The following is a 26,880-nucleotide window of genomic DNA, read 5'->3' as shown; positions in this document are numbered from 1 at the left end:
AGTAAATGTACCACATTTTATGTATCCATTCTTCTGTTGAAGGACATCTGGGTTCTTTCCAGCTTCTGGCTATTATAAGTAAGGCTGCTATGAACATAGTGGAGCATGTGTCTTTGTTCTATGTTGGAGCATCTTTTGGGTGTGTGTCTGGGAGTGGTATAGCTGGGTCCTCAGGTAGTATTCTGTCTAGTTTTATGATGAACTGCCAAACTGATTTTCACAGTGGTTGTACCAGCTTGCAATCCCACCGACAATGGATGAGTGTTCCTCTTATTCCACATCCTCGCCAGGATCTGCCGTCACTTGAGTTTTTGATCTTAGCCATTCTGACTGGTGTGAGGTGGAATTTCAGAGTTGTTTTGATTGGCATTTCCCTGATGACTAAGGATGTTAAACATTTCTTTATGCACTTCTCAGCCATTCAATATTCCTCAGTTGAGAATTCTTTTTCTTCTTCTTTTGTTTTTTAGCTCTGTACCCCATTTTAAACAGGGTTATTTGATTCTCTGAAGTCTAACTTCTTGAGTGCTTTGTATATATTGGATATTAGCCCTCTACCGGATGTAGGATTGGTAAAGATCTTTTCCTAATCGGTTGGTTGCTGTTTTGTCCTAATGACAAAATGACAGTGTCCTTTGCCTTACAGAAGCTTTGCAATTTTATGAAGTTCCATTTGGCGATTCTTGATCTTAGAGCATAAGCCATTGGTGTTTTGTTCGGGAAATTTTCTCCAGTGCCCATATGTTCCAGAATCTTCCCCACTTTTTCTTCTATTAGTTTGAGTCTATCTGGTTTGATGTGGAGGTCCTTGATCCACTTGGACTTGAGCTTTGTACAGGGTGATAAGAATGGATCAATATGCATTCTTCTACATGCTGACCTCCAGTTGAACCAGTACCATTTGTTGAAAATGCTGTCTTTTTTTCCACTTGATGGATTTAGTTCTTTTGTCAAAGATCAAGTGACCACAAGTGTGTGGGTTCATTTCTGGGTCTTCAATTCTATTCCATTGATCTACCTGCCTGTCTCTGTACCAATACCATACAGTTTTTATCACTATTGCTCTGTAATACACCTGGAGGTAAGGGATGGTGATTCCCCCAGAAGTTCTTTTATTGTTGAGAATAGTTTTCGCTATCCTGGGTTTTTTGTTATTCCTAGTGTATTTACAAATTGCTCTTTCTAACTCTATGAAGAATTGAGTTGGAATTTTGATGGGAATTGCATTGAATCTGTAGATTGCTTTTGGTAAGATGGCCATTTTATTATATTAATCCTGCCAATCAATGAGCATGGGAAATCTTTCCATCTTCTGAGATCTTACTCAATTTCTTCTTCAGAGACTTGAAGTTCTTGTCATACAGATCTCACTTGCTTGGTTAGAGTCACACCAAGGTATTTTATATTATTTGTGGCTATTGTCAAGGGTGTTGTTTTCCTAATTTCTTTCTCAGCCTGTTTCTCCTTTGAGTAGAGGAAGGCTACTGATTTGTTTGAGTTAATTTTATATCCATCCACTTTGCTGAAGTTGTTTATCAGGTTTAGGAGTTCTCTGGTGGAATTTTTTAGGAGCACTTAAGCATACTATCATATCATCTGCAAGTAGTGATATTTTTGACTTCTTTCTTTACAATTTGTATAACTTTGACCTCCTTTTGTTGTCTAATTGCTCTGGCTAGGACTTCAAGTACTTTATTGAATAGGTAGGGAGAGAGTGGGCAACCTTATCTAGTCCCTGATTTTAGTGAGATTGCTTCAAGTTTCTCTCCATTTAGTTTGATGTTGGCTACTAGTTTGCTGTATATAGCTTTTACTATTCTTTGAATTCCTGATCTTTCCAAGACTTTTAGTATGAAGGGGTTTTGAATTTTGTCAAATGCTTTCTCGGCATCTAATGAAATGAGCATGTGGGTTTTTTTCTTTGAATTTGTTTATATAGTGGATTACATTGATGGTTTTCCATATATTAAACCATCCCTGCATCTCTGGGATGAAGCCTACTTGATCATGATGAGTGATCGTTTTGATGTGTTCTTGGATTAGATTTGCAAGAATCTTATTGAGTATTTTGGCATTGATATTCATAAGGGAAATTGGTCTGAAGTTCTCTTTCTTTGTTGAATCTTTGTGTGGTGTAGGTATAATCATAATTGTGACTTCATAAGACGAATTGAGTAGTGTTCCTTCTGTTTCTATTTTGTGGAATAGTTTGGAAAGTATTGGTATTAGGTCTTCTATGAATGTCTGATAAAATTCTGCACTGAACCCATCTGGTCCTGGGCTCTTTTTGGTTGGGAGACCTTTAATGACTGCTTCTATTTCTTAGGGGTTATGGGACTGTTTAGATGGTTTATCTGAGCCTGATTTAACTTTGGTACCTGGTATCTGTCTAGAAAATTGTCCATTTCCTCCAGTTTTGTTGAGTATAGGCTTTTGTAGTAGGATCTGATGATTTTTTTTTAATTTCCTCAGTTTCTCTTGTTATATCTCCCTTTTCATTTCTAATTTTATTAATTTGTACACACTCTCTGTGCCCTCTGGTTACTCTGGCTAAGGTTTATCTATTTTGTTGATTTCCTCAAGAACTACCTCCTGGTTTTGTTGATTCTTTGTATAGTTCTTTTTGTTTCTACTTGGTTGATTTCAGCCCTGAGTTTGATTATTTCCTGCCTTCTACTCCTCTTGGGTGTATTTTCTTCTTCTTGTTCTTGAGCTTTTAGGTGTGCTGTCAAGCTGCTAGTGTATGCTCTCTCCAGTTTCTTTTTGGAGGCACTCAGAGCTATGAGTTTTCCTCCTAACACTGTTTTCATTGTGTGTCTTCATTTTCATTAAATTCTAAGAAGTCTTTAATTTCTTTCTTTATTCTTCCTTGACCAAGTTGTCATTGAGTAGAGCATTGTTCAGCTTCCATGTATATATGGGCTTTCTCTCCTTTTTGTTACTGAAGACCAGCCTTAGTGCATGGTGATCTGGTAGGATGCATGGGATTATTTCTATCTTTCTGTATCTGTTGAGGCCTGCTTTGTGACCGATTCAGTTTTGGAGAAGGTACCATGAGGTGCTGAGAAGAAGGTATATTTTTTTGTTTTAGGATGAAATGTTCTACAGATATCTGTTAAATCCATTTGGTTCATAACTTCTGTTAGTTTCTCTACGTCTCTGTTTAATTTCTGTTTTCATGATCTGTCCATTGATGAGAGTGGGGTGTTGAAATCTCCCACTATTATTGTGTGAGGTGCGATGTGTATTTTGAGCTTCAGTAAAGTTTATTTTATGTATGTATGTGCCCTTGTATTTGGAGCGTAGATATTCAGAATTGAGAGTTCATCTTGATGGATTTTTTCTTTGACAAGGATGAAGTATCCTTCCTTATCTTTTTTGATAACTTTTGGTTGAAAGTTGATTTTATTTGATATTAGAATGGCTAATTCCAGCTTGTTTCTTGTGACCATTTACTTGGTAATTTTTTTCCAGCCTTTTACTCTGAGGTAGTGTCTGTCCTTGTCATGCAGGTATGTTTTCTGTGTGCAGCAAAATGCTGGGTCCTGTTTACATATCCAGTCTGTTAGTCTATGTCTTTTTATTGGTGAATTGAGTCCCTTGATATTGAGAGATATTGAGAACCAATTATTGTTGTTTCCTGTTATTTTGTTGTTCAATGTGTAATTATGTTTGTGGCTTAACTTTTCTACTTTTGGGTTGGTTGAAAGAAGATTGTTTTCTTGCTTTTTCTAGGGTTTAGTTTCCCTCTTGTGTTAGAGTTTTCTACTATCCTTCGTAGGGCTGGATTCGTGGAAAGATATTGTGTAAATTTGGTTTTGTCATGGAATATCTTGGTTTCTCCATCTATGTTAAGAGTTTTGCTGGATATGGTAGCCAGGGCTGGCATTTGTGTTCTCTTAGGGTCTGTATGACATCTGTCCAGGATCTTCTAGATTTCATAGTCTCTGGTGAGAAGTCTGGTGTAATTCTGATAGGTCTTCCTTTATATGTTACTTGACCTTTTTCCCTTACTGCTTTTTTTTTTTTTTCGAGCTGGGGACCGAACCCAGGGCCTTGTGCTTGCTAGGCAAGCGCTCTACCACTGAGCTAAATCCCAACCCCCCTTACCACTTTTAATACTCCTTCTTTGTTTTGTGCATTTGTTATTATGTGATGGGAGGAATTTCTTTTCTGGTCCAATCTATTTGGAGTTCTGTAGGCTTCTTGTATTTTTATGGGCATCTCTTTTTTTAGGTTAGAGAAGTTTTCTTCTATAAGGTCGTTGAAGATATTTACTGGCCCCTAACCACTGTTTCTTTATCTGTAAATGGCTTGATACCAGGAAGCTGTTTCGTAGAGTAAGAATGTTTCTGCATGGTGTTACTATAGGAAGTGGGTTGGGAAATAGAGGAGAAATGAACAGAATATAGATTAACTATTTCAGGAGTCACAGAGATGGCTTGCAGTTCAGGGCACTTGCTGGCAAAACCTGAGGACCTTAGTTTGATGTTCAGAACCCACATTGTGGGGAAACCAACAAATTGTCCGTTGTCTTCATATGCACAATACACTTGAGTGTGCGCACACACACACACACACACACACACACACACACACATACAAATAAATGCAATAACCAATTTCAAAGGAGCAGATAATTCTGGTTGATTTCCACACGAGTCACCTATGTGTTAGACAAGTATGATCACTAGACTATGGAGACTGGCTTTGGGCATCCCAGGAAGAAAAGCATGAGGGTGCTAATTTACAGACTTTCTTTAGGCAGGAGAAGATTTGTAGGGTCACTAAGAAGGGGTGTGTGTGTGTGTGTGTATGTGTGTGTGTGTGTGTGTGTGTGTATGCGTGTGCCTGTCATAGTTACTGTCAACTGACACACCCCTAGACACACTTGGGAAGAGGAAACCTCAATTGAGAGATACCTCCATTAGACTGGCCAGAGACTATCTGTGGTGACATTGCCGCTGATGTGGGCCGTGTCAATGCTGGCCCAGCCAGCGAGTTCCTCTTTTGTTCTGCTCGAGTTCCTGCCTTCAAGCTGCTGCCTTGATCTCCCTGGGTGATGGACTGTAACCCGTACGCTGAAACACTCTCCTCCTCGTTTTCCAGATTGCTTTGGCCGTTGTTTATCCCAGCAACAGGAAGCAAGCTAGAACAGCACCTTTTGTGTGCCACAGGCTGGGTCACACTCTATCTTAGTCCCTTCAGAAAGGTGTCTCCATCTGAATCTGGAGCCAGGCCGGTAGCCAGGGAGCTACATCAGGCTTCCTGTGTCACTCCTCTTCCCTCCCCAGCGCTGATGACACAGGCATGCATGGGCTAAGTGCAGCCTTTTCCATGGTTATTGGGGGTTTGATCTCAGGTCCTGATGCTTTCTCAGCAAGCATTCTTCCCCACTGGGCCCTCTGCCCAGTCCAGAAAAGGGCACTTTCTATATTGCATGTCAGGTGGCTTCTTAAAGAGGCAGCACAACACTGCCGTTCCACCTGCAGTTGCTCTGAAACTTCAGTTGAATTTGGAGTTGTCGGTATTTACGTTGACCTGAGCCATTCCAGCAGATATGTAATAGAAAATAACATCTAGGTAGCCCAGGCTGGCCTCAGACTTGCAATCCTGTCTCCACTGCCCAAGTGTTGGCGTTACAGCCGAGTACCACAATACCTGCTTAAATCAAATGCAATAGGGTTTACTGGCCAGTCATATTGTGCACCTCTTTAACTCCAACACTTAGGAGGCAGAGAGGCAGAGGCAGAGGCAGAGGGAGAGGGAGAGAGAGAGAGACAGAGACAGAGAAGAGAGAGAGAGACAGAGACAGAGGCAGAGAGAGGCAGAGGCAGAGGCAGAGAGACAGGCAGAGGCAGAGGCAGAGACAGAGGCAGAGGAGAGGGGCAGAGAGGCAGAGAGAGGCAGAGAGAGAAGCTGAGGGGCACAGAGGCAGAAGCAGAGGTAGAGGCAGAGGGGCAGAGGGGCAGAGAGGCAGAGGGGCAGAGAGGCAGAGAGGCAGAGAGGCAGAGAGGCAGAGGGGGCAGAGGGGCAGAGGGGCAGGGGGCAGAGGGGCAGAGGGGCAGAGGGGCAGAGGGGCAGAGGGGCAGAGGGGCAGAGGGGCAGAGGGGGAGGGGAGAGGGGCAGAGGGGCAGAGGGGCAGAGGGGCAGAGGGGCAGAGGGGCAGAGGGGCAGAGGGGCAGAGGGGCAGAGGGGCAGAGGGGCAGAGAGGCAGAGAGGCAGAGAGGCAGAGGAGAGGCAGAGAAACACAGGCAAGTGGATCTCTGTAAATTCTAGGCCAGCTTGGTTCCAGGACAGCCCCAGCTATATAGAGAGACCCTGACTCAAAAACCTTAGTATATGATATGTATGCTTTGGATGTTTGTGTGAGTTTTTGGTGGTGGTGGTGGTGGTGGTGGAGGAGGAGGAGGAGACACTGTGTCTTATAGCCCAGGCTACCTTCAAGCTCACTGCATATCCTAAGATGATTTTGAACGCCTGACCCTCCTGCCTCCAATTCCTGAATGCTGGGCTTGCAGATGTGTGCCATCATGCCTTGTTTATTAGTTGATAGGGATGGAGCCCAGGGCTAAGCAAGCCTTCTACCCAGTGAAGCCACACCCGAGCCCTGAAGTTACAGTTGTAGGTTGAACTGTGTTCTATCTTTCAACCCCAAAAGGAAAGAGAGGCTCCCAGTGCCTTGGAAGTGACCTTATTTGGAGACAGAGTCCGTCGAGTGATGACAAAATGAGGTCATGGGATACTGCTGATCCTGCCTGCCTGTGCCCTTATGAAAATGGAAATCCAGGCTGCAGCACACATAAAAAGAAGGGCTGGAAGACGCTCCTGCAGAGCTCTCTGCTAGAACCAACCTGCTTGCTACCCAATTCCCGGCATCTGGCCTGCAGAACCCTAGGAAAAGAGCTATCTGTAGTCGAGGCTCGGTCTGTGTTACAGTCGCAGCAGCCTGGGCAGGTCCTGCGCACACATAGCAACCCAGGGATTCAGCTGTAAGCTTCGAGTCCTAATGTAAGATGGATCGTCTGCCACAGAAATATAATAAGTCTTCCAAGGTTCTGCCCTCTGCCCTCCTGCGTCATGTTGCTATAGAAAGAAGCTTCTAACCCTAGGGTATGGGAGAGCCCACTGGCACTGGCACGGAACGAGTCCCTGCTTTGAGAACGCAGCCCCGTGCTGGGATTCTAAGTGTCACCTTGCTAGCTTTCTGTTGCAGGCACATGGGTGCACCTCATGTGTGATGTGTGGAGCTCCGAGGACAACCCAGGCATCTTCCAACTTCTGTTTGAGACAGAGCCTCTCATTGGTCTGAAACTTCACCATATAGAGTGGCTAGGGAGGCGGCAAACTCCAGGGCTGGTTCTATCTCTGCTTCCCATCTTGTCACACCTGGCATTACAGGGAGGCACCACGGAGTCTGGCTCCTGCGCGTGGGCTGTAGGGATCTGATCACAGGTTCTGACATTCGTGGGCAAGCACCTCTATTTACCTACTCCGTCCTCTCCCCATACCTTATTTGTTTTTGTTTCGAGACAGGATCTCATTAAGTAAGGCTAACCTGGAACTTGCCATCCTACCGCCTCAGTCCTTTCCCTTCTTCCCTTTCCCACTGCCAAGCAGCTGGGGTGAGTGGCCTGCACCGTGCCTGGCTCTCACTAAGAGCTTTACCTGCATGGTCTCTCTTAAGCCCCATAAAATCTGACAGGATTGGCAGCCTGCATGGCCCACGCTGCAAGTTCAAACTGCGAGGCAGGCAACGCCCCCTTGAGATCAGCCACGCCCCCACTTCGGATTGGTTGCTGCAGAAGGGGTGGGCTGCTCAGGGTGGGACCAATCTCTGGCCGTAAATAAGATGCCACATGGCACTGGCTTGCGAGGGCAGGAACGGGGAGAAGTGCGCAGGCGCATCAAGGACGGGCGTAGTCTCGCTTGCTAGCTCTCGCGAGAAGATGAAGGGGGGGTCTGGCTGGGGGCGGGGCCGCGCCTCGGGCGGGCTGTAGCGGGGGAGGCGACTTCGGCTGCAGAATCAGCAGCCTCAGCAACAGCAGCAGCAGCAGCGGTGGTGACTGTAGCGGGCGCTAGGTGAGAATCGCAGGCTGGAGCGGAGTGAGGGGTGCGTGGGAGTCCCGGGTCCTAGGGTGGGGCGATCATCCACGGTTTGGCGATGCAGATTCGTACCTCATTCTGCCTGGCTATGCAGCTCTCACGTGGTCCCGGGTTCGAATCCCATTTCTATCCAGCTGGCTGTGTGACCTTAGCCAAGCGCGTGTCTTCTCTGAGCCATCTTCTTGTGCAGCCCTGCAGAATGCGTGGAAGAAGGTGTGGCCACTTGGCCGATCTCCTTTGCAGTAGTAGCGCCTGGCTTGGAAGGGGACACCTCAGTTTTGCCTCTAGCTATTTGGGTGTCCAGGCGAGAAAGCAATTGTTCAGAGACTGTTGTGCTGCAGTGTCCCAGCAAGACCTTGCAGGAGGCTGTCTCTGAAGCCAGTTTTTGCACAGAGCAAGCACTGGCCCCAGGTCTCACCCCAGTCAACTGAGCATCCTCCTCTCCTGTGCGTTGCTGCGGGTAACCCCAGCAGCAGCCTCATGCCTGGTGGGCCACAGGAAGCGGAGCATTAGTGGCTAACAGTAGGACCTATCTTCTATTTGGGCTTCTGGCCACGAAGACATCGCTGGCAGACCCTGGGCACCGCGCATCCGCCTGGCTGTCGCACAGAGAGCTGTAATGTTTGCACCCTTCTTAAATTATTTATTTTATAATCCCACGCTGCGCTGGGAGCCCCGGAGTTGAATGGGAATGTGACCCTTGGGGTAGAACGGTGCTGTGAGCCTTCGATTGCTGGGACCCCGCACAGTGTGACTCCAGGCTTGGTGACATGAGTTAGGGTCCTGTTTCTGGGTGTGAAGGAGAGGAAAAATGTTGTTGGGAAACTGCTGTGTGCACGGTATGATACTGCAACTTCGGGAGTTGCCTGAGGCAGAGTGTGGTGCCAGTTCTTGTGAGCAATCCTCTTGTGAGGCAAGAGGATTGCTGTGAGTTTGAGGGCAGCCTGGGCTGCATAGCGAGGTTCGGCCCGCCTGGGTTACAGGGTAAGATTCTGACTTAAAACAAAAATCACAAAAGGGCCTGCCTGCATCTTCATGTTTAATTTCCTTGCAGATGAGCCGCTAGGATTTGGGGCTGAGCTTGCTTGCATGCAGGTGGTGACTGTTTATTGCCATCTTGTATTTGTGGGTCTGCATCTTCAGTTCCTGTTATATGGGCAAACCACCAAATTAGGTGGCATGCTGGAAACCATGGACCCTGGGTAGCTCAGGTCGGCGTGCTTCGGGTCCATTTGGTTTGGTGATATATCGTACGGTTGGAGTGCCACTGTACGAAAGACATTCGCAGTGTGCAAAGAGGACACCAGGAAAGGCGGCACATACCTGTACTCCTGGCACTCGAGGTGGAGGCACGAGGGAATACAGTTGAAGGCTAGCCTGGGCTACATAAAAACCCTGTCTCAAAGAAGCTAACCAAGCAAAAGAAACACTAAGCATGAAGACTAGAAGCAGCCAATTCAGGAGACACTGAGTGGCTGTGCTCACCAGGGGCCTGTGGGGAGAAAAGACTAGTTTCTGGTGGGCGGGCAGGGGGTTGTATGGGAGTCCATGTGTGTGTGCAGGTGCCTTGGAGGCCAGAGGACCTCTTTGGGTGTCGTCCTCAGGGCGGCCATACCCTCCTCTGAGACAGACTGGACTAGAGCTCACCAATTTGGCAAGGCTGGCTGCCCCGGGCTTTCAGGCACACAGTACTGTGTGAGACATTTTTACACCGCAGGTTCTGCGGATCTGGATTCCCCGTGCTTGCGTGACGAGCGCTGTACTAACTCAGCCATCCTCCCAGCTCTGGGAGAACGTATTTCTGCTTGAGAAGAGCCTGGATACCCAGGCTCCGTGGCTGGAAATTGCAGTTGAGGTTTGAGCCAAGACCAGGTCTGTTAGAGGTAAACCCATGATCCTAGAGGGAAGGGCAGGTAAATTTGGGGTTTAGGGAGATGCAGTGGTGTCATTGTGGGTGTGGTACAGTGGCTGGGGGAGGGGGTGCAGAGCCTGAAGTCCCCCGGGGCTTCTCTGGGCAGTGAGGATCTCTATAAGAACTGGGCAGAAGAAAGAAGCAATACAAGTCCTGCCGGTCCCCACCATGCTGGGTACTGGGGGAGGCGTGGGAAAGTGTGATTTGTAAGTGCTAACACTTAGCTGACTGTGGACTGACAGCTCATGGTCATTACCACATGATCACCAGGGCTGGGTGGGGCGGTGATTCTGCTCTAGGAAGGCCAGGCCAGAAAGTACTGTGAGTGAAAACAGCCTGGTTACTCATAGGACTGAAATAAATCAGGTGGGAAAACACCACACACACTCACACGCACGCACACACACACGCACATACACACACACTCACATACACACACATTCACATATATATATACACACATTTACACATACACACACATGCACACACGCACACACACATTCACATATATACACACATATACACACATTTACACACACACACTCACACACACACTCACATACACACAAATTCACATATACACACACACACACACATTTTTGATTGGCTGTCTAGGAGCTTGTTCTGTACACCAGGATGGCTTTGAAAACTCAAAGATCCACGTGCCTGTTTCCCAAGCGCTGGGCTGGGATTAAAAGCCTGTGCTACCATGCCCCGCTCACTGTGTAGTTTTTTAAAACAGAGTCTCATGTAACCCAGGCTGGTCTCATTTACCTCTGTAGCTCAGGCTGACCCTGCACTCCTTCCTGATCGACTGCCTCCACTCCCCAAGTCCTGGGGTTCCTGGCATGGGCCACTATGCCTGGGTTATGTGTGGTAGAGGTGGAACCCAAGACTTTGTACGTGCTAGGTACCTTACCAGCTGAACCGCACCCTCCGCCCTGGACTACCATTTTAAACAGTGTATGTCTTCACTGTCCAGTTATTAAAAGTAGCCAGGAAGTGGTGTGCCTGTAACCCTGTCCTGGAGAGGTGGAGGCAGGAGAAAGAGGTGGAGATGGAGGAGGGGAGGAGGAGGGGAGGGGGGGGGGGAGGGGGATGGAGGGAGGGGGGGGGGGGGGAGGAGGAGGAAGGGGAGGAGGAAGAAGGGGAGGAGGAGGAAGGGGAGGAGGAGGAGAGAGAAGAAAAAGGAGGAGGAGGAGGAGTGGGAGGAGGAATGGGAGGAGGAGGAGGAGACGGAGGATCTGGAGGAGAAGGAGCTGGAGCCAGAAGGCCTAGCTGTGAGTTTCACACCCCTTTAGTGTGTGCAGCCCCCACTGATGGCTGTGACTGGCCCACAGATGTGGCTGGAAATAGCCCGCCCTCTCACTTAATACTTCCTGCTGTTAGCCACCGAGGTTGCTAAACTATTTAGAAACTCTGAAACTTTCCAAATGGGAAACAGCAGACTCAGTTGCCGGTGGGGGCAGGGAAGGGCTGTCCTGGAGCCTTTAGATCCCAAGCCTGACCAGCCCACCCATACTGCCCGCCTTTCCCATTGGCCAAAAGGATGGCTGATCTTCTCAGAACTGGAGTAGCCAGAGAGAAAGGACTCACCAGTCAACGTGGCCAGCCTCCAGTTGGAACACCCAATTGCTAGTTTCTAAAGAAACTCATAAACGAGCCAGGCAGTGGAGACACCCTGGAGGCAGAGGCAGGTGGATCTCTCTGAGTTTGAGGCCAGTCTGGTCTGCAGAGTGAGTTCCAAGAGAGCCTGGGCTACACACAGAAACCCTGTCTTGAAAAAAAAAACAAAAACAAACAAACAAAAACCAAACCTCATAAGTAACTAATAATCCTTTACAGGACGAGGTGGGGGCATGGTGGCACGTGCTGGCTTCTGAGGCTGAGGCAGGGGGTGAGAGCCAGCCTCTGCTACGTAGTGATACCCTGTCTCAAAAAAGAACGCAGGTTAGAAAGGGCCCGGTAGCTCACAGCTGATTGGCGGAGGTGAGTATGAATATAGGAGGGTCAGAAGTTCAGAGTCATCTGCTGCTTGGGGTTAGCCTGAGCTACGTGAGAACCTGTCTCAAAAACTTAACAAAAGATTTAGTAGATAGCCCGATGGGCAAGCACAGGGACCTGAGTTTGCATCCCCCCGCATCCACATAAAGCCAAGTGTGGCCACATCTACCTGCGGGCTCAGCGCTGGCGGGAAAGAGGGAGTAGGGACAGGAGGACCCTGGGGCTCACTGGCCAACCCTTCTGACAAGATCAGTGAATTCCGGGCTCAGTGAGAAATTCCGTCTCAAAAAATAAACCAGAGAGGGATCGAGGAAGACACCTCCCTTCATCTGCTGGCCGTCACGTGCACGTGCCCAGGCACGCAAATAAATACGTAAGTAGAGGATTCCTGAGGGAAAGCCTTGTCCCCCTTGAACTCCATCCTCAGGCAAGAGAGCATAGGCTAGACGCTTAATAAACTGTCCAGATTTATCCCTCCCGGACTTGAGGGTAACCGGCCAGCTTGTATCCCTTTTAAGATGTTGAGCCTAAAAAGAGAAAGACAGTTGGAGGGGAAGGGGACAGCACAGGGTGTGCCCTGGAGAAGGGTGAGAAGAGCCTTGCAGGCAGAGGGGACCGGCAGGGTACCATGGCCACAGGTGCTCCTGACCCCAGCAGCGCATGGGGCTATGGGAGGAGACGGGCTTGGAGGAGACTCTCTGCACTGGAACAGCTGCAGGGGACTTGACACAGTTGGCAGAGTGGAGGCTGGATTAGTCCTAAGCACACAGCAAACAAAGCAAACGAAAACACGAGACCGTTATTAGTTCCCGGGAAAATAAACTGTTGTGCGGGAGGAAAGAGAAAAAAAATAATTACGGCGTCCTGGTAGTCCCAGCTGCGAACAGTCGCTCCATAGCGTGGCAGTGTATGTAAACACGGGCTGCTGCTCTAATTGGAGTCGTGACATGCCTGAGAGGGCTGGCAGGGGAGGGGACACACTGTGATGTCACCTGCTGAGATGGGAAGTCAGAGCTAGAGCCAAGGGGCAGCTACCAGGCGAGCGAGCGAGCGCTAGCAGGTGCAGCAGATAGATCGCTGGCAGTCAAAGTCCCATAGGCACCAACACTCAGGAGGTGAGTGGATTTCTGAGTTCAAGGCCAGCCTGGGCTACATAGTGAGACCCTATCTCTGGGGGTGGGGGTGGGGGGACTGAGGCAGAAGCAGCTATGAGGATGGGAAAGAGGGAAGGAATACTGTTGGTTAAGGAACTTGGTGGCCTCTGTTCTCATTATAGACAGAAACAGTCTCCGTTGGCATTGATGTCTTAGGCAAGAGACTTCCCCTACTTGGCTGGCTTGGGTTTCCTGAAGGCATTTACTTATTGTTCTCGCTGGTATCCGCTGGTATCCATATCCGGTCTTAGCTAAGTCACTTGGCCATTCGTCAAAGACTTCATGCTGCCCCTAGCTTTGTCTTTGTTTCTTTTTTATTCCTGTGTGTGTGTGTGTGTGTGTGTGTGTGTGTGTGTGTGTGTGCACCCACTTGTGTCCAAGTGCTCACAGAAGCCCGAAGGAGGTGTTGGAAGGCCTGGGCCTGGAGCGACAGGCGGTTGTGAGCTGCTTGGTGTGTGTTTGTGCTGAGTATCGAACCCAGGTCCTCTTAACTCTTCAGCCATCACCACCCTTCTTTCTGAGACAGAGTCTTGCTGGCGTTTACTGTTCTGGCCTGGCTGGCCAGCAAGGCCTCAGGACTCACTTGTCTCCCACTCACCCCCAGTCACCTGAGATTACAGGCGCCTGTGTACACACGTCCAGGTCTTTACATGGGTGAGAGGATTCAAATTCACACCCTCACGCTTATTCAGGAAGCACTCTTACTCACTGAACCATCTCGGTTCCTGCAAAGGGATTTTTTTTTTCTTCTTCTTTTTTCTTTTTTTCGGAGCTGGGGATCGAACCCAGGGCCTTGCGCTTGCTAGGCAAGCGCTCTACCACTGAGCTAAATCCCCAACCCCCCAAGGGATTTTTAAACGTGGTTACAAGTGGAGAGAATACCAGTGACCCTTCTCCACCTTCAGATGGCAGAGAATGGTGTCAGTCTTCCTGATGCCTACCTCACGTGGGCCCAATACTCAGAGCCTTGAGGATTTGCTGGGCAAACAAGATGGGTCCTCCCTCCCAGAGTTGCTTAGTGCGAGTTCTGACAGTCTCACACAGTGATGGGTTTGAGATATGACAGGTCCTGTAGAAAAGAAATGGAATACACCCGTGGCTATGTGGTGAGCAGCGGCAGAGTTGGGGGCCTGCGCGGCTGAGGGATTGTGGGTCCTAGGACCTACTCTCTGAGGCCTGATCAGGAAGGAGGGCCCCTGAGAGTGGCCCAAGAGGGACCTACATCGGTGCAGCAAGAACCTGCCCTCCAGGGCCACTAATGAACGACAGGGAATCTCTTTGGCTATACTGCAGTGACCAAGAGGACAGATGGTCTGTTCGCCACCACAGAAAGGGTTAGAATCAGAAGCCAGGGGACACCATGAATCAGAGGACTAGGGACAGAGATGTGTCCTAATTGGCTTTCACCACAGCAATGTGGCAAGAAGGTAGGAGGGTAGAAACAGGGAGAGGGATTGGGGCATTGAGCAATACAGTGAGAGCTGAGAGAGGCCTGGGTGGGTAGAGGAGTCTGGGACAGGGGATATGGGCAGACTCTGCAAATAAAGTTGGCTATGGTCTACTGCTGTTTTCTGTTCTAGAGATAGAACCTTGGCTCTCACATATATTCCACCACTGAACCACACCCCAGCCCCTCACTGGGGGATTCTAGGCAGGGCTCTACCACTGAGCCACGCCCCCAGCCTCTCACTGGGGGATTCTAGGCAGGAGCTCTACCACTGAGCCATGCCCCAGCCCCTCACTGGGGCATTCTAGGCAGGGCTCTACCACTGAGCCACACCCCAGCCCCTCACTGGGGGATTCTAGGCCTGGGCTCTACCACTGAGCCACACCCCAGCCCCTCACTGGGGGACTCTAGGCAGGGGCTCTACCACTGAGCCATACCCCCAGCCCCTCACTGGGGGATTCTAGGCCTGGGCTCTACCACTGAGCCACACCCCAGCCCCTCACTGGGGGACTCTAGGCAGGGGCTCTACCACTGAGCCACGCCCCCAGCCCCTCACTGGGGGATTCTAGGCAGGGGCTCTACCACTGAGCCACGCCCCCAGCCCTCACTGGGGGATTCTAGGCAGGGGCTCTACCACTGAGCCACGCCCCCAGCCCCTCACTGGGGGATTCTAGGCAGGGGCTCCACCACTGAGCTCTCCCTCTTTCTCCTTTTCATTTTGATACAAAGTCTTCTAAATTGCCAGTACTGGCTTTGGACTAGCTATGTAGCCAGGCAGTGCTGGAATGTGCCATCCTCCAGCCTCAGTCTCTCAAGTAGCTGAGAATTACTGGCATGAGCCACCAAGCTGGACTTACCTCAGCCAGGTCTGTGTGCTCATCCTCCTTGTGCACACACGCTCCCTGTGTTAGCTGTTCCTCTGCAGAATGCTACCTAACTACCGACATTTACCATGCGGGCTGGGGGTTTGTTCCCTTGTCTAATCACACAGTCAGAAGCTTCATAGGAAAGTGTGAAGGGACAGACAGCAATGTGCTCTGCTGGGAGGGGATGAAGGACAGAAGGACGGAGGCCAAGCCAGCCACTGTCTGACACAGGTATGTCAGAAGACAACCCTCTCTTGCACCTCCTCTGGAGCTCCAGAACCCCGGTGGGAAGGCATTTCTTCCCAGTTGAGTCACTCGGGCTCCTCTGAGCTTTCTTAACAGGCTTCTTGAGAAATGACTGACACGCAAATGAAACACCCTCTTCTTGTTTAATGTATTTAATGTAATATGTAACTGGATGAGGTTTGGCATATGAATACTACAATTAACATTTCCAGCTGGGTGTGGTGCTACATGTCTGTCCTCCCCGCACTGGGAAGCTGAGGGCAGCAGGAGGAGGACCTTGTGTTACATGAGACCCAGCCTTAAGAATAGTAAGATGCTTCCAACGCTCACACGCTGACGCTCAGCCACAGTGATCCGCACTGCTTTCTACATGGTAGATGGAGTCATAGGTACAGAGGCCTTGTTTGTAGGCTTGTCTCAGTATGCTGGTTCTGAGGTTGGTTGATTGGTTTCTATGTGCATTGAAGCTCTGCCTGCCTGAATATCATGTATGTCTGTGTGAGGGTGTCAGATCCTGGAGTTACAGCTGTGAGCCACCATGTGGGTGCTGGGAATCGAACCCGGGTCTTCTGGAAGAGCTGAGCCATCTCTCCAGCGCCTTGGGAAACTTTTACGACTGGCGTTGGCACTAGACCTCTGCAGCTAATACCAAGGCTGCACTACCAGTCCCACCATGAGGCGAGCCATCTGGGACCAGCAGGGCTTGGGCTCACTGGCTTAGCAAAATCCTTCATTTAGGATGACGGGAGACAGCCAGGGGACCAAGGACTTGTCACAGAAGCCCGAGGACTGACAAGAACCCATGTAATGCCAGGTACAGTAGCACAAGCACTCCTGGGAGGTGAGGACAGGAGTCAGCCGAAGGTTAAAGGTCAGCTACCTTCCTGTATGCAGCCAGATGGCACCCTGTTTAAAACCGGCAGAATGCTGGGTCTAGAGAGGTGCTCAGTGGAGCATTGGCTGCTTCTTCAGAGGACCCAGGTTCAGTCCCCAGAGGCCACATGGCAACTCATAACCATCTGGAACTCCAGGATCTGGGGGCCCCACATTCTCTTCTGGCCTCCCTGGTCACCACGCACACATGGTGCCTAGCCATGCACGCAGGCAAAACACACATACACATTTTTTTTTAAGTATAAGGAAAAAGGCGACATCCAACACTAACTTTACCTTCTAATGTTGACATAAGTGCTGTGGCATGCAAACCCATGTTCACTCGAATCCACATGAACACATACCCAAACCCTTCCTTTCCAGCTAATCCCCCACATTAAGGCAGACGGCGTGCGCGAGTAAAATTGTGCAACAAACATTCACGCTGATATTAATTTATGCAAATCGAGAACAAAGTGGAGGGTGTGGCAGGGACACCTGCATTCACAGCACTAAGGCTGAGGCAGGGGCATGAGGAATCCAAAGGCAGCCTCCTGGGTTACAGAGTTGAGATTCCACATCAAAAGCGATGGGGTGAGCTAAGAAAAAGCCTTAATTGAAGCATGCACACGGACCCCAGTTTGAGCCTCAACATTGATGCGCAAAGCCGAGAGGTGCGGTGGTGACGTTTTGTAATCCCAGCTGGGAGAGCTGAGCCAGGAGGACCGGGAGCGCTTTGGCAGCCTAGCCTATGTGAACCCTCGACCTTGGGCAAGTGATGAAGAAAAATCACCTGTAGCAAAAACAAGGTAGACGGTGCCAGTGGAGGGATATCTGAGACTGTCGACTCATTTTCCCTGAGTGTGCACACACACACATGCATGCACGCACACGCACGCATGTGCACACACATACATTGCATGCATGCACACACATGGGGGAGCATGACATCAAGCTTAAATCTGGTCTTTGACCTCAAATTGCTTCTGCAGAGCTGGGTCTCAGGTGCACGGGCTATGAGCCCTTAGATCCCCCTCCCACTCCTCCCACCCCCCAGTCTCTGAGTCCTCAGTCTGCAGCTTTCAAATAGTACAGACTACAAGGCCAACCAGATTGGGAGTTCTCCAAAGACAAGGACCATACCTAATGTATCTTCAACACTCCGTATAATACTCAAGTTTGTGTTCCCTGATCTAAGGATAACTCGTTTACACGAGCTAAGTCCATTCAATACACGTCAAAGGTACTTTCTGTCACTACCTGATATGTTACCAGGATCAGTTCCGGATCTGTTCAGGGCCAGGCCTGACACAAGCCTGTCACCCCAGCTAGTTTTAGGAGGCTGAGGCAACAGAATCAAAAGTATAAAGTCTGCCTGGGAAAGAATGAGTTCAAGAACAGCCTGAGTAACTCAGCCAAGTTTATATTTTGTCTCAGAATAAAAAGCTAAAAGGGCACTGGGAGCCAGGGCATAGTGGTACGTACGTTTAATGTCAGCAGAGGCAGAATGATCTCTACAAATTCAAGGACAGCTTGGTCTACATAGCCAGTTCCAGGACGAAAATGTTACCCAGTAAGTCCATGTCTCCAAAATAGGAAATGTAGCTTAGTAGAGTCTTTGCCTAGAATCCCCCAGTGAGAGGCTGGGCCTGACTCAGTGGTAGAGCCCCTGCCTGGAATCCCCCAGTGAGGGGCTGGGGGTGTGGCTCAGTGGTAGAGCCCCTGCCTAGAATCCCTCAGTGAGGGGCTAGGGGCGTGGCTCAGTGGTAGAGCCCCTGCCTAGAATCCCCCCAGTGAGGGGCTGGGGGCGTGGCTCAGTGGTAGGGTGCTTTTCTATGGGTTCTGTCCCCAATGCTCCAAAAAAGGCTGGAACAAAGAGAAAAGGAGAGAGAATGAGAGAAGCAGGGGTGGGGGGATTGGGAAGGGTGAGGGGAGATTGAGATTGCCTCAGTGATTATGAAGGCCAAGAAGTGCAGGCCCAGACAACAGTGTCCCAGCTTAAAGACAGCCACACGGAGGACAAGTCTTCTTGCTTTGACCTCTGTAAGTTCTTTCATAATGACTTTTTTTTTTTTTACAAATATGTCAATTTTATAGCAAGCCTTTGGGATTTTGGTTGAGATTTCTGTTCTGTTCTGGCGTGGGATGGCTGGAAGAGGACTACTGCACTGGTCAGAGCACTCTGCTTTTTTTTTTTTTTAAGACAGATTTTTGCCTAGCCCAGAACTCACTGAGATCCCCCTGCCTCTCGAGTACTGGGATTAAAGCGTGCAGTGCGATGCCCTGCTACCCTTCCAACTCCTGCCTCCTCCTCATGTCACTGCTGGGGTAACAGGTGTGTCCCATCAGCCCCAGCTGCAGTCTTAGTTTCCCCGTTTGACTCACGTCACCCACCTTCACACACACACACACTCAGAATAACTACGTGTGTCATGTCTGTGTATATATGTGTGTGTGTTAACTGTATGTTAGTGACGGGGGAGGTTGGGATGTTGCAGGTCCACAGCCTAATTACAGTTTATCTTGAAGAGTCTTTGACTGCCTTAATAGCCATTTGTTGCCCATCTCTGTCTGGCCCGGCATCCTCTGGGCTAGCAGGCAAACCTTTGGGCGTGTACAAACAGCCGTCTAGCTCCCCCCAACCGAAAAGCTGAGACTGTCCTCAGCCTCTGAGGCCGAGGGCAGAGATCTTCAGTTTGCTGTGACCGCCTCCATGACACTGGTGTCTGCCGCTGTATTTGAAGAGCACCCTGCTTCATGCCTTTCTTCGCTCCATTACTATTAATGACTTTGAACTGTTACTGCATTAGAACATGGAATCTGGGGGTTGGGGATTTGGCTCAGCGGTAGAGCACTTGCCTAGCGAGCGCAAGGCCCTGGGTTCGGTCCCCAGCTCCGAAAAAAAGAAAAAAAAAAAAAAAAAAAGAAGATGGAATCTGGGGTAACCTAAGTCCGTGCCCGGCCTGGTCACTCATTTAGGCCCAGAATAAACTATCTTGTCCCCTGTGAGAGGCAGTTGTGTTTTTGAGTTGACACACTTTACCCACCGAGCCATCTCCGCAGCCCCAGAATAACCTTTGGCTAAACGTCTGGGCTTCCAGTGGCCTTGTCCTGTTGACACTCAAAAGAAACCCTCGAGCGTTATTTGACTTTCCTGCCTGATGGTCCTGAGTCTGAAAAACAGATCCCACCCTCTATAGGAGTGTGGCTCTGCCTCGCGCCCTCACTCCCGGCTACGGTGACTACACAGAATGTGGCCCAGGTCACAGGATGCACGTGCCAAGGTGGCCCCAGCTTCTCATGTTGATGTGAGGCTGATTTGAAACAATCGGGCCCCAACATGGCATCTGCCTTCTGGCTGCCTGGCTTGCCTGTGGCATTGTGTTATGTATGTGGTGGGTGAGAGACGTGTCTGGTAGCCGTGTTGCAGGCAACTGCTCCTGCCTGGCAGTTGTGTTTGGTGTTGAACCTTCCCTGGTTATCAGAACACTTGGGAGCACATGGGCCCCAGTCCTGGGAAGGTCTCCAGGTTGAGCATGTGGGTGAGACCCAGCGTCTGAGGTGTCCTGCTGACTGCAGAGCCCTGGTCCCACAGCTGTTGCAAGTCTACCTGACGGAGTCCTTTTGCTGAGCCCGCCCTACCCCTGTTCCCATTGCTTCAGAGCAGCGGGCCTTGTGTTGACTGCTGTTTTGAAAGAGTTGGAGATTCTGGACTTAATTTTTAAATGGAAAATTACTCTCTGAGGTCATTTGTGGTCCCTGACTGTTTCTGAGGCTGGCAGGGCCCATGGCTGTGGTTCACTGCCTCACTGCTGTCTGCTGACTCCCCAACCCTCACAGAAGGCAGCATAACATACCCCCACATGTCTGGAAACAAGGCTAGACATCCCTAGATCACAAACTCCTTAAAAACAAAATAAAACTGGTTGTTGGTGGTACCGACATGACAGGCCTTTTCTCTCCTTTGCTCCCGTCCCTGCAGTCCTGGGAGTTGTGACTTTTAAGTGGTAGAGTGGGCCCCTTCAAAGGGCCGCTGACACAGAACCCTTTCCTGTATGCAGCTGACTCAGTTCTGGAACTGCTGTTTATGTGGTTTGTCTGAGGTCAGACAGGCTAAGAGAGGCCTCCTTGATGTTGAAAATGAACCCTGGCCTCTCGGACTGGAAGGTGAGTGTGTCTCAGTGGACAGAGCCCACAGGTTTGTCACCTTTGAGAGGAACTGCAACTGGCCCAGGTCTGGCTGTGTGTGGACTTGTTCCACCAGGACAACTCCAAAACTGGATGGAGTTTGACTGTCCAAAGGGAATCTTTAGATAGGGAAGGTAGCTCAGTGGTAGAGCCCCTGCCTAAAATCCCCCAGTGAGGGGCTGGGGTGTGGCTCAGTGGTAGAGCCCCTGCCTAAAATCCCCCAGTGAGGGGCTGGGGTGTGGCTCAGTGGTAGAGCCCCTGCCTAGAATTCCCCAGGGGGGTACTGAGGGCATGGCTCAGTGGTAGATCCCCTGCCTAGAATCCCCCCAGTGAGGGGCTGGGGTGTGGCTCAGTGGTAGAGCCCCTGCCTAGAATCCCCCAGTGAGGGGCTGGGGTGTGACTCAGACAGAGAGTGCTTGCCTGTTGTTTATGAAACTCCCAGTTTCATCTACACTGTGGCATTAGAGGAAAACTCTGGGATTTAGTACCATGTCTTACTTCCTAGAAGAACCCAGATGTGACTTATTGACAGACCTATTTTTTTCCCCCCAGAGCTGGGGACGGAACCCAGAGCCTTGCGCTCGCTAGGCAAGCACTCTACCGCTGAGCTAAATCCCCAACCCCCCGACAGACCTATTTTTATACACACCTTCATTCCACATTTTGTTTGCTTGTTTTAAACACTCAATTTACATATATGAGAATTTTGTGTGCTTGTGCATCTGGGCACCATATATATGCCTGGTGCCCATGGAGGCCAGAAGGTGGCGTCAGATCCCCTGGGACTGGAGTTCCGAGGCAGTCGTGAGCTGTCCTGCAGATGCTGGGAAACAAACTCTGGTCCTGTGCAAGAGCAGCAAATGTTCTTAACCACTGAGCCACACCCCCAGCCCACCATCCCCCATTTCAACTAAGCAGACTCAGTCAGCACTGGGACCCTATGGGACGTCCCAGTGAGAGAGGAGCTGTGGCTTCCACAGTCCACTCAATTCCCTCTTCCATGGGCCTCTGTAGCTGGCCTGATACTTGAAGTATTTATAGACAGGGTGTGACTGTGGAGTCGGGTCTAGCCTGAGCTCATAGTCCTTTTATCTCAGTCACCACAGTGGGATGTACACGGGGCATTGCCGTTCTTGCCTGAAAACTAGGTTTTTGTCTCATTGGTTTCTCTATTTTACCTGTATTTTGTTTTAGCGGTTTCTGTGCTAGCCCTTCTTGTTTCTCCCTGCAAAGGTTTGGTTTATCTCACTCTTTCCCCAGTTGTGAGAGGTGGGAGTTTTTAATCTATATAGATATTTATTATCTATAAATATTATCTATTTATATATATAACATATAAGTGGATAATAGATATTATGGCAGATATCATCTGTTTATCTGTATAAATAGGTCAGTACTTGTTGTGGTTTGCTTGTTTATTAGTTCAGGCCTCACTGTATGCATCAGCCCGGACTTGAACTCGTGGAGATCCTCTCGCTTCTGCTGGAATGGCAGGCATGCACCAGCACACATGGCCGAGTTTAGACCATTGGTCTGTGATCTCCTCCTTTCTGGAGCCCTGCTAGCCCGGAGTCTGTGGGTTTCAGTGCATTGTGTTCTCGGTGTTCATTCAGTCCATGTCTTTTTACGTCTTTCCTTCAAGGGGCTGAGGTGGCTCTGTAGTAAAGTGTTTGCTGTGTAGGGGTGATGACTGAGTTGGATCCCCCCTCTGGAACCCACATAGAGAGCCAGATACAGTGTATCTAATACAGCGCTCCTAAGCCTAAGCAGGGGGCCGAGAGGGAAGAGTTGGCCGGAAGTGTTGGTAATAAGCGCTATGGCTGGAGTAGGAGATGCTGCCTCTAAACATGGTAGGAGGGGAGGGCCACTTCAGAGATGTCCTTCAACCTCCACCTGTGTGTTCTGACATGTGCAGCCCCCCCGACACCCCAACTTCTTTTGGAGAGAAGGTCTTATGTAGCCCAGGTTAGCCTTGAACTCACTACGTAGCCCAGGATGACCCCAAAATCTTTTTTTTTTTTCTTTTCTTCTTTTTCGGAGCTGGGGACCAAACCCAGGGCCTTGCGCTTGCTAGGCAAGCGCTCTACCACTGAGCTGAATTCCCCAACCCCTGACCCCAAATTCTTGACCCTCCTGCCACCACCTCCCGGGTAGTCAGGTTGCAGGGATTACCACCACAACGAGTTTTTTGCAGTTCTGGTGATAGAATCCAGGCCTCCGTATCTGCTAACTGAGCTACCCCACCCCGGTCTGAAGTTTCGCTTTTTGCTTTGAATTTTTTTGAATTTTGACGCTTTATTGTGTGATACGTATGTGTCTGTGGTTCTTTCTGTTTTCTTCGTGGGTTGAATTTTCTGTGATGGTGCAACATCTCTCCTTCTCTCGAGTTCTTCTGAAGTTTTCCTCATCTGCTCTTAGTGTAACTGCTTCTGCTTGCTTTTGGCTAGTGTTTGTCTGACTGATAGCCTCTGTCCCGTTGGAAAGGAATGAAGACAGCGGAATGACAACCAGCTCTGGGAGTAAAGGTGGTACCCAGGCCCCTCTGGGTCTTGCTGGGAGAGCGGCAGGGAGTCAGTTTGTCTATCCCACTCCACACCGTCTAACCAGCTCCTCCTAGCGGTTGACACCAGGTAGGATCAAGGCCCAGGCTACCACACCAGTAGATGGGGTTCCAGATCAACTTCCTGCTTTGACCCCGTGGTAGCACTTGGGTGCCAATGGTAGCATCTGCTTTGCGCTGTGAGGGGGTGATCTCCCAGGAGACCCTGCTGCTTGTTGTGAGGGACGATCTCCCAGGAGACCCTGATGTGCTTTCCCTTTGGTGCTGAGCTTAAGTGGAATGGGTGTTACTAGACCTGTCACTAAGCCACTGTGAGCACGACCCTGGTCCCTGATGGGACAGCTGCAGTTCTTCGGGGACCACTGGTCCTGCTTTGGAACCTGGCAACCAGATCACTCACCCATGCCGTGGTTTAGGCTCATGCCATCTGGGCACTCTGATGGGGCCCAGCGTGTGCCAGAGGCAGGTCGCTTGACTGATGTCCCGCTGCATGCTGGGTAGGGCCTGACTCAGCCGCACTTGCTCAGCCCGAGACTGCACAGTGGAAGGGTCTTAGGACATGGGTGGCTCGGGCAGCTTCAGCCTCCTGGTGAGGGACATTTCATAACAACTTCCTCTCCTTCCTCCTTGGCACCTCCTCACATGGTTAGTTTCTAGGAAACCCTTTCCTTTCCTTTCTATTTTTTTATTTTAAGATTTATTTTACGTGTCCGTGTGTCTGTGCGGGAGTGTACAAAGCCATAGGTCAACCTCAGTCTTCGTCCTCAGAACCATCTGTCTTAGTCTTTGTAGGTGGGTGTGTATATGTACAGGTGTACATGTGTGTAGGGTATGTGCAGGTAAGAGGTCAACCGCAGGCGTCATTCCCTTGGGGCCGTGTGCCCTCTCTTTTGAAACTGTCTCTCTAGGACATGAGGCTTGCCCACTAGGTTAGCCAGGCTAGCCAGCATAACCCAGGAAGCCTCCTGTCTATCACTTTGCTGAGATTATAAGAACTAGCTATCCATTTGTTTGTTTGCATGGGGGTGAGGTGGGGAATGGTTTGTAGACAGGGTTCCTCTGTGTAGCCCTGGCTGTCCTGAAACTTACTGTAGAGACCAGGCTGGCCTCAAAGTCAGAGGCCCTCCTGCTTCTCCCTCCTAAGTGCTGGGATTAAAAGGGTACCCACACCAGGCATATTTTCTGTTTCTTGGGACAGGGTCTCTCTCTACATAGTCCTGGCCGTCTTGGAACTTACTATGTAGACCAGGCTGGCCTCCAATTCATAGAGATCTGCCTGCCTCTGCCTCCCTGGTGTTGGGATTAAGGCTGTCACCAATGTGCCTGGCCACACCTGGATGAGCCAGATTCTAAGGATCTAGCTTGGGTTCTCATGTTTGCACAAGAAGCTCTCTATCCCCTGGGACATCTGCCTAGCCCCTTAACCTTTTTCAGTGCAGGGACAAAAAGGTCTCTACTTACCTTGGTGATACCCCATGGTGGAGTAACTGAAGCCCCAACCAGAATTTACACACGAAGGCTAGAGGCTGGACATGCAAATGGGTTGGTTGGAGGGAAGTGGAGGAGGGGGACCGGACCACCCAAGGCCCTGCATGTGGGAGAAAAGTCCGTGTTGTTCTGAACCTCTAACCTGGTGTGTTCTGGCCTCTCCAGGTCCCTCTTCCAGCACCATGTCCCAGCGGTACACAAGGCTGAAGTGAAGGGCCAGGTGTGGCCCTGCCCAGGGCAGCATGACCAAGCCTCGGCTCTTCCGGCTGTGGCTGGCACTAGGGTCGGCCCTCATGATTCTTTTGATCATTGTATATTGGGACAACGTGGGCACTGCCCACTTCTATCTGCACACGTCCCTATCCAGGCCACACATCCTAGAACCCCTTCCCACCCAGGGGCTGGCGGAGGAGAACGTGTTCGCTTCCGATGTGGACGAGTTTTTGGACACGCTCCTTAGTTCTGACGCGAAGCACAACGACCTTTCCAGAAGAAAAACTGAGCAGCCCCCGGTGATCACCCCCAGCAAGCCAGTCTTGAGCCACATGGAGGAGAACGTGAGAGGTTACGACTGGTCCACCCATGATGCCCAGCAGAACCCAGACCGGGACAGGCAGCAGGCCGAGAGGAGGAGCCTGCTGAGGGATTTCTGTGCCAACGCCAGCCTGGCATTCCCCACCAAGGACCGCTCTTTTGACGACATCCCCAACTACGAACTGAACCACCTGATCGTGGACGACCGCCACGGGGTCATCTACTGCTACGTGCCCAAGGTGGCCTGCACCAACTGGAAGCGAGTGATGATCGTGCTGAGCGAGAGCCTGCTGGACCGGGGCAGCCCCTACCGAGACCCCCTGGACATCCCCCGGGAGCACGTGCACAACACCAGCACGCACCTGACCTTCAACAAGTTCTGGCGCCGCTACGGGAAGTTCTCCCGTCACCTCATGAAGGTCAAGCTGAAGAAGTACACCAAGTTCCTGTTCGTGCGCGACCCCTTCGTGCGCCTTATCTCAGCCTTCCGCAGCAAGTTCGAGCTGGAAAACGAGGAGTTTTACCGCAAGTTCGCGGTGCCCATGCTCCGACTGTACGCCAACCACACCAGCCTGCCCGCCTCGGTGAGCGAGGCTTTCAGCGCAGGCCTCAAGGTCTCCTTCGCCAACTTCATCCAGTACCTCCTGGACCCACACACGGAGAAGCTGGCGCCCTTCAACGAGCACTGGCGACAGGTGTACCGCCTCTGCCACCCGTGCCAGATAGACTACGACTTCGTGGGGAAGCTGGAGACCCTGGATGAGGATGCTGCCCAGCTCCTGAGGTCCCTCAAGGTAGACTCCCAACTCCACTTCCCTCCCAGTTACCGGAACAGGACCGCCAGCAGCTGGGAGGAAGACTGGTTTGCCAACATCCCCCTGGCCTGGAGGCAACAGCTCTATAAACTCTACGAGGCCGACTTTGTTCTCTTTGGCTACCCCAAGCCAGAAAACCTGCTCAGGGACTGAGCTCCCATAAGCCCTCACGCTGCCGCAAGCAACTGAGACGGTCCTTTGAGAATGGGACCCGTGGCCTCCTGGTTCTCTCCTGGCTTCCTGTACCTTCCCTGGTGTAGACAGGCAGAGGATGACACAACCCAAGCACCTCACTCCCCAGAGTTTCGCGCCCCACCCCCACCCCCACCCTTTTGCAATCTGGGTTTGTTTACTCCACAGCCTGTACTCATGGGACACTGTGTTAATACTGTTTTCTACGATTAATATATTTCAGATATATTTAATAAGAAAGTGGGAGGAAGCTGGAGTAAAGCGTGGAGCCCGCACCCTTGTACTCCTGTGGTTCTTTGAGTCACAGAAAGCACACACAGGAAGAGGGGCCGGGGGCTAATGGGATATCCCCTGGAGGTGGAATCTTCAAAGGTGTCTTCAACTAGAGAAGAGGCTAAGTTTGAAGCTGGCTGTTTTAGATGGTGGTATTTTTAGGTGTTTTAGGTGGTGGTGGAGGTGGTGATGGTGGTGGAGGTGGTGGTAGTGATGGAGGTG

At 50.3% G+C, this 26,880-nt stretch overlaps 1 protein-coding gene across 1 annotated transcript; it reads left to right on the top strand.

Moving 5' to 3' along the window:
* The first annotated feature begins 7,999 nt into the window (after positions 1-7,999).
* Chst12 (carbohydrate sulfotransferase 12) lies at positions 8,000-26,660 on the top strand. Its single transcript, XM_032886996.1, has 2 exons — positions 8,000-8,082; positions 25,010-26,660. Exon 2 carries the CDS (start codon positions 25,087-25,089, stop codon positions 26,344-26,346), a length of 1,260 nt encoding a protein of 419 aa, XP_032742887.1. The 5' UTR covers positions 8,000-8,082; positions 25,010-25,086; the 3' UTR covers positions 26,347-26,660.
* The last annotated feature ends 220 nt before the right edge of the window (positions 26,661-26,880 follow it).

The sequence above is a fragment of the Rattus rattus genome, chromosome 16 (assembly GCF_011064425.1).
Source record: "Rattus rattus isolate New Zealand chromosome 16, Rrattus_CSIRO_v1, whole genome shotgun sequence".
NCBI lineage: Eukaryota > Metazoa > Chordata > Mammalia > Rodentia > Muridae > Rattus > Rattus rattus.
This window is presented reverse-complemented; position numbering and strand designations above follow the sequence as displayed.